Source organism: Scleropages formosus, chromosome 9 (assembly GCF_900964775.1).
Source record: "Scleropages formosus chromosome 9, fSclFor1.1, whole genome shotgun sequence".
Taxonomy (NCBI): domain Eukaryota; kingdom Metazoa; phylum Chordata; class Actinopteri; order Osteoglossiformes; family Osteoglossidae; genus Scleropages; species Scleropages formosus.
The window spans coordinates 31,249,845-31,266,615 of NC_041814.1; the positions used below are offsets into that span (position 1 = coordinate 31,249,845).

Sequence of the window (16,771 nt, forward strand, 5' to 3'; positions counted from 1 at the left end):
TTAATAATTTAAAGCAGATTTTATTTGATTATTTTATCTACACAGGTAGCCTGTGATGCATGTTCAGTCTCATTCGCAAGATGTTGTGCTACAACCGTTTGTAGATGTACAGTCCGAATCCTCCATACTCCACAACCATACGGATGCTTTGCGCATCGCACTCCACGACTCGACCAGTGGCTCTTTATATCACACTCAGCTTTCTTCATGTTGGGCCAGTGGAGGCCAGGTGCAAAGGTGATTTGTGCCTGACAGAGAAAACCAAGGGTAGTGAAACAGAGGACGCATGGACCCATTCCTGTCCCTGGGGGACTGAGTGTAGGGAAAGCATGCAATCCAGTGGCGGGATCAGCTGGCCATAAATGTGTGTATATACACACACACACACACACACACACACACACACACACACACACAATACCGACAAACAGGCGTGGTGCTCAGAGCAGATACAGGTGTGGCCACCTTGGTCAGTCACAATTTCTGCACACACAACATTACACATTTCCTGGGGTTTGGATTGTGGTTCTGTACAAACACAGAGACAAGCGGGAGACAAGGAAACGAAACGCATGCATACATTTAAAAACACCCCGAAACGTGTTCTTGACATTTGTGAAGGGCAGTCTCGCTGGTCCTTTCAGAGCAGAAGTTCTGTGATCGATGGCAACAGCTCAGCCAGCTGTGATTGAATGTTGGCAATTTGGGTGATGGGGTTGCCACGAAGATCGAGTCGGGCCAACCTGGGGCATGTGGTGAGAATTTTAAGATCAGAGAGTTGAGTGATGTCTGCAGAAGTCAAAGGAAAGAACTTGAAAAGCACCCCATCTCCTGCTGTAGTACCCATCCTTGAAGTACTTACCTTGAATTGCTGCAGTACATTTTTTATCACAATGTTAAGTTACTTAGTTATTTACCAGTTTATACAGCTGGATAAGTTTTTACTGGAGCAATTCAAGGTAAGTACCATGCTGAAGGGTACTACAGTGGGAGGGGGGATTCAAACCTGCAACCTTTGGGTCCAAAGGCAGCAGTTCCAACTGCTACGCTATCAACTGTCACTGTTCTATAAATGGGTAAATCCTAGTGAACAGCTTTACACTAAGCTGCCTGTGTTAATGTCAGATAAATAAATCGCTGATAAGAATAATAATGATAATTTCCATGTATGGCCTGTTTTGTTTTAGAGACAAAAGGATACTGTTGTTCCGAAGCGACACCTCTTCCAATTTGGACAGGTGATACACTCCTTCCAGATTCTCGATGGCATTGTCGTCAGCCTGCAGCACCTGAGAGTTCAGGACAAACAGCACAAACACAGCTCAGTTTATAGGCTACAGCTCAACAAATACAGCTTTTCCACATAACAGGCCTAATTCATTCTGTAAAATGACCATTCAGGGTTGACTGCTGTAAAAGGATCAAACAACCATTATTTCTGAAGACAAAGGAAAACAGCTGCACGTAAAAATGACTAAAACATCAAACACTCGTTTAACATACAACAATGACAAACCGTGGTTCACTGCAAAACTCAGACAGCTTCGTCAGGCCAAAGAAGACGCCTACAAGAATGGGGACAGAGCCTTGCATGAACAGGTCAAAAACACACTGGCAAAGGAGATCAGAGTGGCTAAGAGAAACTACTCTGAAAAGCTGAAGAAACAGTTTTCAGCCAACGATTCTGCATCAGTGTGGAAAAGCCTGAAAGACATTACAAATTACAAGACACCATCCCCCAGAACCGTGTCAACTCAACAACTGGCCGATGATTTGAATGAGTTTTTTTTTTTTTCCCAAACTTTATTTGATAAAGTTATCAACAATACACAACCAAAACAATACATGAAATCCACAATCAAACAAACCCAACACCATCGTCCTACAGTTGGTCAACAAAGTTACTAAACAACCATTAGATAAAATACATTGTCAAGACAAAGTCTTTCCCATAACAATCCCTTTCTGGCTTCAGAAAATATAACTGACCCATGTCTTACCCACACCAACATACCCAAAAGGACTGTCCCCCAGTAGCAGCTCAACCGAAGTCGTCGTCATAATACATGCTTCCTTCAAAACACATAAAATACTTCTAAATTACAACATAAAACTTGATCATACCCCTAAAAACAAACACATGAGTAATCATCAGTATAAAAACTCAAAAGTACTCAGAATCACCTGATAAAACAAGGCCATTAAAATCTATAGTTAAAACACTATACAAATAAAACCCACACAAGTTAAAAATGTTAGTTAAAAGTGCATAAACTCAAACCCTAAAACTACTAAAATCTGAATAAATACTATACAAATAAAAACCACACAAACAAATATAAAAGAATAAATATACAAAGGGGTAAGATACAAGAAAGTACAATATGTTTTAAAAGAATGCAATTCCATAAAGCAGACATCCAACCTCAGAGCTTCAAACATTTATCTACGAGGTCTTTCCATCTGTCTTTTGCCTCGTGGTAGCCCCAGACAATCAGATCCCGCTTTATTCTGAACTTCAGCTCAGCTCGAATCTTCAGAAAGGCACCATAAGCTCCCATTTTCAACCCCTTTCGGACAAGGTTAATGCGTGCATTCCACAAATCTTTCTTTGTCAAACTCACAATCAACCAAATCCTACCAGAGGTTGCTTTACTCACCTTGGGGGACAGTCCCTTCATGATATTATCAAAAGTCAATGCCATCTTGCCGTCTAACACTCTGCACAAGGGCTCAACCAATGACCAGACTGTCCCGGCATAACCGCAATCCCAAAAAACGTGCTTAATCGTTTCCGCACCCACACACTGGGGTCGCGGGCAGTGGGGACGTCCGGTCAACCCGTACCTGTAAAGTTTCTCCATTACGGGTAATCTTTCGTGGAGACACTGCCAGTTTAAGTCCTGCAGCCTATTGTCAAGCCCTTTTGGCTGAATTCGGGCCCAAATGTCTTCCCCAAGGCCTAACATCACTCGCGTTCCCCTCCTCTCCAATAAGGCATTATATAACACTTTGTGCTTGAGGAGGGTATTTGCGTCAGTGTCTCTCGGAATGATCTTGCTCCATTTCACCACCTGTTTGTAGTGATCTGGCAGAGACTCGGCCTTTGATCCAGCATTGGACCACGAATTCACCAAATGTCGCAACGGGAAAGACAGCCAGAGGCGAATAAAATGTTGGTGCGGGTGCTCCAGGGGAGCTGCCAGATGGAAACAGTGCTGTGCCAAAAAAAGGCAATCAAATTTTAGGGGGAAAAATCAGGAACCCCCCTTCTGCCTCTGTCCTTCCCTAGGTACATCACCTCCCTCCTTACAAACTCATGCTTCCCACCCCATACCAAGCCAAACACATCTTTCACAAACCCTTTCCTTAAATTGCAAGGCATGGGGTAGACATGAGCCAAGTAAAGTAAGGTCAGGAGGACATCAACTTTCAAAATCAGTTATTGCAGGTTTGAAAAACCCTGTCTCACACCTCACACCCATTCAGACCCTCTCTCCACGCATCAATTAACACCTCCAGTAACACGCTCAAAACAGTGGAGATGATCGTAGACTTTAGGAGAAACACCTCAGCATTATCCCCACTCACCACCATGAGCAGCACTGTGGCAACAGTGGAGTCATTCAGGTTCCTGGGCACCACCATCTCACAGGACCTGAAGTGGGAACCCCACATAGACTCCATCGTGAAGAAGACCTAGCAGAGGTTGTACTTTCTTCGCCAACTGAGGAAGTTCAACCTGTCACAGGAGCTACTGCTGCAATTCTACTCCGCAGTCATCCAGTCTGTCCTCTGCACCTCTATAACTGTCTGGTTCTGCTCAGCTACGAAATCAGACATCAGAAGACTACAGCAGATAGTTCGGACTGCTGGAAGAATCATCGGCACATCCCCCCCCAGCTCTCCAAGAACTGCACTTGTCCAGAGTCAGTAAAAGGGCTAGCAAAATCATTGTAGACCCCTCACATCCAGGCCACTTCCTCTTCGAACCTTTGCCATCTGGCCGGCGCTACAGAGCGCTGAGCACCAGGACAGCCAGGCACAAGAAAAGTTTCTTTCCTCAGGCCATCTACCTCATGAACAGCTAAATCCCCCCTAGAGAGTAAACCAGTGCAATACACAACGCTATTTATAATTATATCTATTTATCACATTATATCTCTTACTCACATTCCCTTGCATTTGTATAGAACATACCTGTGCATACATACAATGTCTAGTGACTATTTTTGTATATTGGGTACTTTATATTTTTTATCCTTTATTCACATATTCTATCTTCTCATCTGTGTCTTGTCACTGTCCTTCTATCTGTGCTGTGGAAGTTTCTGTCACCAAGACAAATTCCTTGTATGTGTGAACATACTTGGCAATAAAGCTCGCAGTTCGCTTGTTTGGTGAGATGCACTTCTGAGAGATTCACTGCTTATTGTAAATTGAGTGCAACCATGATGTGAATTACTAGTCAAAGGAGTGACCTATGCAGAAAGGGCTGGTAATGAGGCTGATTTGTTATTGTTTCAGCTGAAGGGTGTTGCATGTGTTGATAAAGATTTTGTGTGATGTGATTTGAAGTTTTATGTGTAAGTTTGTGTTGCTCAGTGTCTGCAGTGAATGACAGAACCAGTATGTCGCCACATGGCAGTCTGACCCAGTGCTGCTGTTGAAAAAAGATTGATCCGATTGTATCGTATTTATTCAATTCAAAGATTTCATAAAGTTTAAGAAGATTTTTTTCTTCAAATTAATAAAAAAGAAGTTATATAAACAATAGCATCTGAGAATCACTGAAAGAATCACATTACTGTATCACTTTTGTTGTATCCATTGCTTGTACCACATGTCAAATTTAACCTAAATTTAGCACAGAGGATATTTTGTGAAGACACTTATGTCAGCAGTTCGTAATCCAAGAAGCTGATTTTGAATGTCAAAAGAAAATAGTGAAGAGGAAATAAATTAATAAAACTGACAAGCAAATAATTTTTAGTTTTTTTGCTTAAGTTTCATGATTTGCTCTTTTTCCTGTCAGCTTTTTTTCGAGAAGATGTATCTCTAAACATAGGGTGCACATCTTAGAATTTATTTACTTTCAATAGAAAAACACACTTTGGACTGAAACAAATACCTCGAGGCACTGAAGCATGGCAAACTGAGGAGGCAGGCCCAGCAGCTGATTGGACGAGAGGTTGATGTGTGTCACCAGCAACAGCTGGTCCAGGTGGCACAGGGTGGACAGGTTCTGAAATGGACAAAGAATATTTTCTGAGCACTTTCTGCTCAGAGCAAGAAAGCACCTGAAAGAATGGGTGCGTAAGAGGAGATGCGCAAAGTACCTTTTCACAGAGGCTGAAGACCCTGACCTCGGCGTACTCCATCTTCAGAATGGTGTTCTCGATCATGAACTTGCTGCACAGGTCGCTGTAATACGAGGTGCGCATCGAGTCGACCTCCTGGAGAGAAGATTGAGAACATGACCCATCGCTCTCATTACACATCCTGTCTCGAAGCTGCTGCTGTGTGCAGGTGGGTGTGAGCGTGTATGTGTGTATAGTTATGAAGATGATGCACAGATAGCTCAACAGTGGGGGGATGTGTTTGAACAGGAAATACAGCGAAATATAAAACACACATTTTATGCTTTAGCGAAGTCACGGGATATCATGCCTGATCTATAAATAAATAGATCAGCCTAGTGCTGTAAACCTCAGCAACAGGCAGGAACAGTGAAGGACATCAGCTCCTCAATTTACAAACCCAACAGGAACCCAAAATCTACTGGTAATTTATTTCATTTGTAACTCTGAAAAAACTTTTACCACTAAGTCAGAATTAATAATACAAAGGTCCCTTGATTTATTCACTTAGGTTCTGTAAAAGTCTTGGATATAGCTATAGCACATTTATGATGCATTTTAAAAATTGCACAGTACTGTCTACAAACTTCTGTACAACACTGATTGTTCACTGATTCATCTCACAAACATGTGCAGCATTTATCATTTGCATATTGATAATCAGCACTCAAAACAACAAACAAACTAAAAACTGCGGAAGTGAGTTTAATTAAGACAGCACTACAGTCCTAATCTGTTCGATCACTTTCCCACTTCAGCCAACAACTGGCTCAGAAAGTAAGCATGACTGCTCTACCAACGAAAGTGACTAAAAGACAATTGAAAACAAAACAAAAAAGGGTGGATCCTCAATAGTTTGCACCTTGGGCGTTCATTGCGAGGAGCCAGCGCACTGAGACACCACAACGGAACCTGTGTAACTACTTATCAACATGCTGTGACAGAACTACAGCATGATCTCTGCTACTGTGCCGCACAGACTGTCTAGGAAGAAGTGATAAAACAGTCAAATATGTGATATGAGATACTGGCTACAAAAATGCTCAAGAGACAGGACCCATCTTATCTAGTTATCATGGTTTTTTTCTTTGTGTTAAATGTACAATAGTGTCTGGCCACACACACACACACACACACACACACACACACACACACACACACACACACAGCAGTTCAACGTATGCCTGTATGAAAACGTAGTTAACGTATGCCTGTGAAGCACTCTTGGTTGGATTCTGAAAGATGGCATTCAAGGAGAGACAGTGGCACCTTAAGGGTCTGGAAATAAGCGAGGGTCTCCTTCTCATAGCCCAATGGGTCCAGAGCTCTCATCAGCAGGATGATGGTCAGCAAACACCCTGTGATGAGGATTAAGGTAAAAGTAAATTAACTGTTTCTGTATATGACAGGCGCAGGAAACAAACACACACAAAAATACACAAGATGCTGTTGTCTCCCATCATCGTGGTGACTGTCACACTAACACAATAAACCCTTCTTAATCCCACTGATACAAAGCTCAGCAATGTAAAAATTATGGTAATAAACAACAAAGAACAAAGTTTTAATTTTAGATATAATCCCTTACAATCTCCTCAAAAATTTCCCTACAGCAGGAACATACACATATTCAAAATATGTAATGAGTCACCTTTTATGATGACAAAACATTACATCTGTAAATTAAAGAATTATGTAACAACTAAGAAGCTGTTTTTAGGCCAAAAAACAAACAAGAAATTGGCTAGGCTATACAAAGACATGCAATATAAACAAACAATGATTTAGGGTGGTATTACGCATATTCTTCGCTAAATCATTGTTTTTATTGCATGTCTTTGTATAGCCTAGCCAAATTGTTTGTTTTTGTTGTCATAAAAATGCAAAAAGAGCTCTGACTCACACTTGTTTTGGGGCTCCAGCTCCAGCAGCTGAGTGCAGGACTGTAGCTCTGATTGTAAAACTGATGACTTCTCCACAGAGAGCTCACTCCTGGGGTGGGGTGGTCAGAACAAACAGCACATGTCCCAAAAAGGGATCGTAACATCGTACCATTGTTTTAAACTCCAAAGGTGCTTTTGCTTCCTAGTAACAACCAATAAGAGAAACATCCTGCTGTTTATTAGGTTCCGTAAACATTTTTAGATATTCCTCCTGTCTGGTCCTTCAGCCTCTGCCATCAAGCCTCTCCAGCTGATCCAAAGCACAGTGACACAGGTTGCGTTTAACCTGCCAAAGCATTCCCCTGCATTTCTCCATTGGCTTCCTATAGCTGCCCGTGTTGAGTTCAACACTCAGGTTACGACCAACAATGTGGTCAAAGGATCTGCACTCCAATACCGAAAGGATCTGATCACTTCCTACACCCCAGCAAGAACGCTGTGCCCCTCCACCTCTAGCTGCTTAGTGCTCTCTCACAAGGTCCAAAATGAAAAGTCCATCAGTTCCTGGTGTTAACTTATGTGGTGGGATGAATTCTCTCTGTCCTCAGAGCTGCTGAATCCTTGCCAGCATTCAGGAAGGGCCTCAAACCCATCTACTTCAGTGCCACTTCCATCCCAATCTCCTGACAGCTACAAAAATGAGTTCAACACCATGTGCCATGGCTATGTATACATTTGCTATCTGAATGTCACTTCTATAGGCAGTGACTTGAGTGACGTGAACCAGCAACACAGTGGTATCAGACTGACAAGCTTCAGAAATTCTGTCAACATCTTTCACTGCTGTGAAATGCACTTTTGTTCACTCCAAGCTACACATCACTTTCGAGAAAACAAGGTGGGAGCAAAACAAGTTGATAGATTTTCCATTGATGTTATCTTCAAAAAACAGGGAACTGATTGCAGCGCAAAAGGCCATAGTACACACACGCGCTCGCTTTACCTGAACAGCTCCAGGTCCGTGGCAGAGTCCCTACACCAGCTTTCCGAGCGACCTTACAAATAGAGATGCACTATAAGCTCAAGACAGAGTGTGACAACTCAAACATTCATAGATCCATCCAAAGAAATGCCACAGAAAACACATATTATGTGCATGCAGCAAACAGCACCTGTGTAGAGCGCACAGTCCCGGTGTGTGTGCCTCTCGGTCCAGTGAACAGTTAGGTTGTGCTCGTTGCTGGTGTCGCTGATGGTACCAGGAGGCAGGTCACAGATCTTATGGAGATGTGTTAAAGATTTGTAATAAAGAGCGTTCCGATAACCACAGCGCAAGATGACTTCACTGTTTGTGGAAAATCCCCCTATAGTTCATGAATCATAAGGACATGTAAACAACTGACATGCACAAATTTTTTATAATTGGCCTTTGTTTGCACTAATTTCACACATTACTCAGGTTTAAACAATAACAATAATACATGGTAAAACAATTATAAAATACTTTTTAATGAATACATTTATCTGTCACTTTTTCCCAAAGCAATTTACAATGTTAAGATGCAATCATTTACACAGCTGGGTCATTTTATTGGAGCAATTCAGGGTAAGTACCTTGCTCAAGGGTACTACAGCTGGAGGAGAGATTTGAACCTGTGACTTAGTACCAAAGGCAACAGCTGTGACCAGTACACTACCAGTTGCCCACTGCATGTATATGAATAACAAACAATGAATGTTCACTTTTTAACCACATAAAAAAGTGACAATGGGAATTGCACATGGGGAGAGAGAAAAAAAAAAAAAAATTTAACCACTGCTAAGATACCGTAATAGTGACTGAGAGCCAAGCAAGGACAAATAGGATGCCTTGCAGCAGCACGATGAGCTGACGTAACAGTTCGGTTAACAAGACAGCCATCACCAGGACCACCCGTAAGACAGATCATCGACAGAGGCATGGCAGTCAATTTGACAGAATGATGTGCGAAAGCCGATCGTGTTTGTAACCATGCCGACAAGCTCCCACAAACACACAACATTCACAGCAGCACTGAGAAGGACCACGGCTGCGATGCTGTGTGAAGCCTCACTTCCTGTGCGGAATAGAGAAGGCTTACGCCCTGCTTTGATGTGGCCGTCAGCGCGGCAGTGGGAGCCCAGAGGTTTTGTCTGAGCTGGGAGCCCCTCCCCATGCCCCAGGGAGAGAGGGGATAACTGTGTACAATTTAAAAAATAAAAAATAAAAAATTAAAAAAAAAAGAGGAATTTCTAAAGACAACACTTGCTGGAGCACAGAAACAACACATGAATTCAGAGGAGCGGAGCTCCAGAGAAATGCAGAACAAACATTACATTTCAGATGCTAAGTACAATTGATCCAACACAACTGCCACTGAATACACATTTACCCGTTAATACTGCGTGATGTTTACCGAGACAAGCGCTCAGAAACAGGCGAAATGTAAGCATGGATGCGTCCCAGTGTGATGGTTCCATCAGTGCGTACAGACATCACAGAAACATCAATACACAACATACGATGTTACGTGACTCGTGTTTTAAGCAATAAGGAAAATCAGTGAACGAACTCCCCTTGTGCAACGAACAAAGTCTTATTCCAATGAACAGAGAAGACAGCTGAGAATGTTGTCCTCAGTGCACTTTTCTCAGCTTTTCCAGACAGTCCAGCAGCCGCTGCAGTAACACTCCCTTGGCAGTCGCACTGACAGTGTCTTACTTTGCTGGTCACATTAACACTCAGCATTCTATTGGTAATCAAGGGCACAGCAAAACATATGAACAAACATCTGTGGGCAGCAGGTGGCCTAGCAGTTACAGCACTGCATTTGGACTCAAAGGACCTTGGCTTGAAACCCACTCCCACAGTAGTAGCTTTGATCAAGGTACTCACCATGAATTGCTATAGTAAAAATGGAAAAATCAAGCCTGTCGTGGGATGGAAATGGTCATAAATCCCAGAATCTTTGATCAAGACAGGGACATTAAATTAAGCTGCTCACACTATTTCCTGTGTTAAAGAGCCACAACTAACACTAGTCAACACATGACAAAACACGAGTGGCGGCGGCACAGATGTCTACTGGGCCTTGATCGCCTGAGCATGGCTAAAAGGATACCCACATGGGGCTGTGTCGGAGTCGAGGGTGGGCGCTCCTCCAGTTTACCTGCTGGGGCTGTCCATCCACCACCAACAGGAGTCCAACACTCAAGGCCTGGGGGGTGGGGGGGGTGCAGAAGACCACAGTGAGGGGAGAAAATGGAGGGACAACCAGAAAAAACCCTGGAAAACTCATTGTTTTTATTAATTTCTTAAAACGCTTTTAAATGTTTAGGTTTTAAACTTAAGTTTCTCGTATTCTTAATGTAGTTCTTTACAATTTCTGTTTTCAAAATGAATTCAGTGTCTGTGTTTATTGTACATTACGGATTTCTGTCTGACGTGAAAACTGAAAAATCTTTACAAGGATGGATGATGTGTTTTGTTAGTGTAAGTCTTTTTTATTGCATGTGTCTTAACTTCATGGAATTTAAGTTTTGGGGGAGGGGGGGGATACTGGACTGTACACACACTCACGTTGACAGGCCGGGAGAAGGCGACCACAACCCTCTCTCCCTCGCGGCTCACGTACACACAGCTGATCATCTCCTCCCGCTCCGCTGAGGAACAGATAAACACAGATTAGATTTCCCACTCCTGGACCATACACAGAGAACACAGCAAACAGGAAAAACAAACACACACACACACACACACACACACACACACACACACACACACACACACCTCTACCAAGAAGCCAGCGGTAGTAGAACCAGGCGCTCTGGTCGTTGGGGTCGGTGAAGAAGGCGTTCTGCACCAGCTCATACTCTTGAAAAATAAAATCAGAACACAAATCTTGTGTTAGAAGAGCTCCACGGCTGTAACACGCCTAGTAACACACTCCATATATTCAGTGTCGAGGGAGTTCCTCCATACACCACTGCACGAGCTCACCCCTCTCTGCACACACCTTTCAACAGCTGCTCCTCGCACACACGGTGGGAGTGGGTCTGGGGGGAAGTGCTTGGAGAGGAACATGCAGAGGAGGTTGGAGGTTCCCTCTGTGGGGATGCTGCCTCAGGGGAGCCTGGGTGGAGGAGTGGCAGCAGCGTGCTGCGGTAGTGCCAGCTGGAGTAGTTGGAGAAGTTGGAGCCGATGAGGCGGTCAGTGAACTGCAGCTCCTGGTCAACCGGCACGCCAGACACCCTGACCACCATGCGCCGGTAGTCCCAGCAGTGGACTGGAGGGAATGCACAGAGGGCCAGGGACAGATGTGGAGAGAGAGGCAGAGGGCATGGTGCAGAAAGGCAAGGGGAAGAGACAATAAAAGGAAAGAGGAGGGCAGAGAACAGAAAAGGGTGGGGCAATGGATGGAAGTGGGCGGAGACAATGACAGGAAAAGGCAGGACAGCAAACAGAAGAGGGCAGGGGAATAGAAAGAAGTGGGTGGAGACAATGAAAGGAAAGGGCATGGCAGAGAACAGAAGAGGGTGGGGCAGTGGATGGATATGGGTGGAGACAATGAGAGGAAAGGGCAGGACAGTAAACAGAAGAAGGCGGGGGAATGGAAGGAAGTGGGCGCAGACAAAAAGCAGCATGAAAATGAAAGTGACAATGCAGAGATATACCAAGGGTTGGACAGAAAAAGAGAAGGTGGGGGCGGAGCCAGTGAGCAGAGCTATAGAACTCAGACTGTTCATTAAACCATAAGCATTCTGCTCACACACAGTTCAGTGCGGTTTGATGCAGTTGCGAATTTCAGGATAAACTTCTCACAGTTTCGGTCATCCAGGCTCAGACAGCGCTCGCACAGGCTAAGCTCCCTGGCCCAGTCGGGTCGCGGGAGCCGCGTGGAAACCCATCCGCGATGGTGCCAGCTGCCGTACGACTTGGGGTTGACCTTCAGGCATGCCTCCAAGAAGGAGAGCTCCTCCTCGTACAGACGTTGGATCTCGTCCTCTGACCTGCGGGGAGGCGGAATGAAACACCTGCTTAGTGGACTGACCATCAGCCCCTATCCTGTATGGTGTGACATTTCAGAGGGAATATGAATGTAGTATATGTACCACATAAGTCCTGTAAGTTGCCTGACATGAATTTACACCAAACTTTTGGTGGACTGTTGGTGTGCAGTATCAAAACGAGAAGTGTTGCACGTTTATTTTAAAAATCGGTAAACAATGAGCATTGAATACAAGTTTGGGAAATGATGCACAATCAGAACATCCATCATCCAAACTAAGTGAGACCAGGGTTGATTCAGTTAGTTTGGACAATCAAACATACACAACAATACTCAGTTAAGATTACATTTTGTTTCATATGACATTCAATTTAATAATTGTGCACAAGGTTATTATGACTATTTTGAAATATGAAGTACGATTAAAAAATAACTGATTTAGGAAATGGTTTGTAAATAAACATTTTCAAGAAACAATGCATACTATATTTTGAACTTATCTAATTCTTCCACATGGCTTCAGCTATAAAACACACTTTTTCATAAACAGAAAAAAAAAAACAAGTAATTGCTGCATTTTTAATTTCAGTCACTTTCACTGAGTACTTCCCAGCCTCCAAGTGGGAAAAGGAACTGCAATTTGACAGCTAACATATCCAAATACCAGCAGCGACCCTCCCTTCTATAACATATAATTAGGGAGAGAAGCAGTAAATATGTTTTCGTGATAATCACATTAATTTTCCTGCCAAACAAGAATGCTGAACTTGGAGAATCAAAGCAGACCGGAATGTTATGATGTACTATAATTATAGGGGAGCTCAAGGAACCTCCCAAAACAGCGCCCACACAGTGAGCAAGCTGTATGAGTGCTGGTTCTGAGCCACGGCTCTGTCACGATAGCGTGAAGAATGAGTACAGGAGCTGCTCCCCCAGGACGGCGTGCCCCTCACCGCACGGTCTCCAGATGCAGCAAGATCTCCCTCCTGTAGTTCCACAGCGTGGCAAAGTCCGGGTTTGAGGACAGCAGCTGCTGGGTCAGCAGCAGAACCTCTTCGTCCAGCACGCCTTCCTTCCTCTGCAAGACGGCGGGTGACAGATTGTCAGTCCAAGGCTAAATTTTGCCTGTTTAAATACAGTTACAGCTGAGAGTTTCATGTTTACTGAACTAAAACAAGTCAAAGTTCAATGTAAAACTGATTATTAGTATGTGTTACTTAGATTCTATAATAATACAGGCAGAAATATTAAAACACGCACACAAAGGGCCTATAAACTTTTGGTAGGCAGAAAATGCCCTTATATCACATAAACCATAAGGAGGTACAGTATAAACAATTAACGGGCATGAATGTTACACTGTATAACACACTCACACACATTGTCTGAACCGCTTGTCCCATTCAGGGTCACAGGGAGCCGGAGCCTAACCCGGCAACACAGGGCGTAAGGCTGGAGGGGGAGGGGATACACCCAGGACAGGACGTCAGTCTGTCGCAAAGCACCCCAAGCAGGACTCAAACCCCAGACCCACCGGAGAGCAGGACCCGGTCCAACCCACAATGCCACCACACCCCCCCACATTGTATAACAGGGATTTATCATCTCTTGTCATTAATTTCATGTTGCACTCTGCAATAATATAAATACTGAACTGCATTGTGTTTGCATGCTGCACTACTACTATCTTCACGCTCACTTTTTAATCCATTTCTATTCCTAAACCTATTTTCTCGTCTTTTGGTTTTGACTTTCTCGGTTGCTGCTGTTATTGCTGTAACTAGAAGGGAATCACAAACAAAGTTGTATAAAAATTGCTGTCCCCACGAGACACCCAACGCTGACCCACACACAATCAGTAAGAAATGTGGTGCCTTGCGGCAACCTTACCAACTGATGTTATCGTGCAGCAGACAGAATGCTTGTTAGACTCTAAACCCAAACAGCGGGAATCAAAAATAATACAGGAGGCTTAATGAGACGGCCGTCGTAAGTTGGGATGCAGGTTTCTAACTCGCATGCTGTAGGCTGAGGATCGTCTGTATTAAACAGAGTGGGTCCAAAGGCAGCGAAAGCAGAGATGATGATCATGTGCTTCTCCTCTCCTTGAGTCGAGTGCATGTCCTCAACACTGTTTCCTGCACTAACACACAACATGATGCACAGCACATGGGCCTCTGTCAGCTCAACACGTTCTCATCTTCTGGTAAAGTACAGCGATTGAGAGCGGGGGAAAAAAAAAAGAAAAAAAAACATCCCGAATGGTCAGGGGCGGCAGGGAGGCACACTGGTCAGAGTGCTACTGGGTTCAAATCCCCCCCATTAACACTATAGTAGTTTTGACCAAGGTTTTTACCTGGAAATGATGCAGTGAATTACCTTACTGCCTAAAACAATGCCAGTAGCTCAGTGCATAAAAAACATCAAAAACATGCCAAAATTATGATTAATACTAATAAAGGTGCATCACTCAGAGCTCTTTTAAGCATCGCTGAAAAGTTTCTGGGGGTGGGGTGGGGGATAGGGGGGTCATCACAGTGTCACGAGTAATAAAACTCCTGTACTTTGACAAAAGAGCACAAAGATACACTGATGTTAACCCTTTCCTAGTTAATGTAAAAGTGATGAGAACTCAGCTAAAGACGACTAAACTAACGTGACGCAGACTCTAAGGTACTAATAAGGAAGGGCGGAGGACATGAACAGGAACTGGTACATTACCCTTACATCTTTCACTCATCTGACACGTCAACAGTGACTTAAAGTGTGACGTTTGTATACTAAGCTACTTACCCATTTACACTGCTGCGCAATTTTTACCCTCAGTTTACTCAGTTTAAGGTAAGTACCTTGCAGAAGGGCAACACAGCAGAAGCAGAAGTGGAATTTTAACTCCCAGCTGTGAGGTCACAAGCCACAATCCCTAACTGCTACACTGCAAACCGTTCCAATACAGCGTTATGATGACGCAGTAAATTGCTGCGTCCCGTGTGCACAAGACATTGTTTAGAATGCAGAGTCGAAATACAGAAGTGAGAACAGCACGAAAGGGATTGCGAAAGACTTAAACACATCTTGATGCGCATCATTCTGCGCATGAAGGAGGATCATTGCATAAGATGTGCACAAAGACAACGTCAAGCTTGGCAGAACGGAGAACTGAACGTGACTGGACTTCATTTCACCCCCTGGGCCTCATCGGTGGCAGTGAGCGAGTCCCACAAACCTTGGTGAAGCAGGCATCCCTGGAAGTCAGGTAGATTTTCAGTTTCTTCTCTCGCTCTTTCCTCTTCTCCTCCTCCTGCTGGGCTGTTGACTTCAGCTTCACTCGGCCGTGCTGGACACAGACAGCGAGTGAGATTACCAAACGGGATTCCTTTTCCGCAGCACACACTGCTTTTAAACAAATTGAAATATGATAAATACACTATGGACAAATAGAGGTTTCTCCAAAATGACTTACAACATTAATCTACCACCATTTACCTGTTTATACAGTAGGAAAATTTACTGGAGCAAATAAAGGTAAGGACCTTGCTGAAGGTGGGGACTGAACCTGCAACCTTTGAATCCAAAAGCAGTAGGGCTAACTACTACACTACCAAGAGGCTGAGGTTATGAATTCCCAGACACATTCTGTAGTCTGCTTATTTTTAACTGCATATTCTTTATTATTTAATTAAAAATAATTTAAAAACAATTTCTTTTGTAAAATTACTTTGTGCTGTGGAGCAAAAGCCACCTGTATTTACACGACCAGCCAACAGATGGCGGTAAAGAACTCAAGCAGAAAGGAGCATGGAACATGAATGAATAAATAAGTCATAGTCAAACTGGATAAACTGATCAAAAAAAGGCTAAACAGAAGTTTTTAGGGAGAAAAATTTTATTTTCCATCATTTGAGTGTGAACTTTTAGTGCAGCATAAAGTTAAAACTCAAACATCTTCCAATATTTTTTATTAATTACACTGTATGTGAAACATTTTTACAGAATCTAACCTGAAAATAATAAAGGGACACCCATTTTCACACTTTTATTGATTTTCACTTACTGGTAAAAGGGACTTAAAGTTATGAACAAAGTGAGTTAAAGACTTCTAGCCCTAATCGTGTGAATAAATCACAAGGTGTGTGTATATCTCATACAGAGATGTCATGTCCTGCATGATAAAATAGTACATTTTTAATGGAGCTCAGAGAGCAAAAGAAAAAATTAGCATTTATCCATTTTGCACACACTTCAGAATTATTACTAATAATAATTGTTATTCGTAAATAATATTTTAAGAAAGCAGAAGAGATGGTGGAAAAACTTACCATCACTTACTGCTGAAACGACTCCAAGCTGTGGAGCACAGAGATGATTTTATGACGAACAACTTCATGAACAACATGATGATTTGTGACAATATAATAATAAAGGCGCGCGCGCCCACACAGTGACACACCCATCATGTATGTACACACTCAGTCACTGACATTCACAAATACACAGATTT

The 16,771-nt window shown here is 43.2% G+C and overlaps 2 protein-coding genes across 5 annotated transcripts in view; one reads left to right on the forward strand and one right to left on the reverse strand.

The window, feature by feature from the left end:
• The window catches only part of rabggta (Rab geranylgeranyltransferase subunit alpha), a 17,372-nt gene continuing 601 nt past the window's right edge, over positions 1 to 16,771 (reverse strand). For both annotated transcript variants that reach the window (XM_018744206.2, XM_018744207.2), the window contains exons 2-17: positions 16,590 to 16,617; positions 15,497 to 15,607; positions 13,224 to 13,348; positions 12,084 to 12,271; positions 11,278 to 11,547; positions 11,052 to 11,135; positions 10,842 to 10,924; positions 10,384 to 10,479; positions 8,416 to 8,521; positions 8,247 to 8,298; positions 7,264 to 7,352; positions 6,630 to 6,718; positions 5,340 to 5,456; positions 5,132 to 5,245; positions 1,202 to 1,289; positions 1 to 789 (exon numbers count right to left, since the gene is read on the reverse strand). In XM_018744206.2, coding sequence (XP_018599722.1) covers positions 641 to 789; positions 1,202 to 1,289; positions 5,132 to 5,245; positions 5,340 to 5,456; positions 6,630 to 6,718; positions 7,264 to 7,352; positions 8,247 to 8,298; positions 8,416 to 8,521; positions 10,384 to 10,479; positions 10,842 to 10,924; positions 11,052 to 11,135; positions 11,278 to 11,547; positions 12,084 to 12,271; positions 13,224 to 13,348; positions 15,497 to 15,607; positions 16,590 to 16,592 — 1,764 coding nt within the window. In that variant the 5' untranslated portion in view covers positions 16,593 to 16,617 and the 3' untranslated portion in view covers positions 1 to 640. The remainder of the gene's footprint in view (positions 790 to 1,201; positions 1,290 to 5,131; positions 5,246 to 5,339; positions 5,457 to 6,629; positions 6,719 to 7,263; positions 7,353 to 8,246; positions 8,299 to 8,415; positions 8,522 to 10,383; positions 10,480 to 10,841; positions 10,925 to 11,051; positions 11,136 to 11,277; positions 11,548 to 12,083; positions 12,272 to 13,223; positions 13,349 to 15,496; positions 15,608 to 16,589; positions 16,618 to 16,771) is intronic.
• The window catches only part of LOC108929570 (NACHT, LRR and PYD domains-containing protein 1b allele 2-like), a 14,437-nt gene continuing 13,020 nt past the window's right edge, over positions 15,355 to 16,771 (forward strand). For all 3 annotated transcript variants that reach the window (XM_018744202.2, XM_018744203.2, XM_018744204.2), the window contains exon 1: positions 15,355 to 15,526. The gene's annotated coding sequence lies outside the window, so the exon portion shown is untranslated. The remainder of the gene's footprint in view (positions 15,527 to 16,771) is intronic.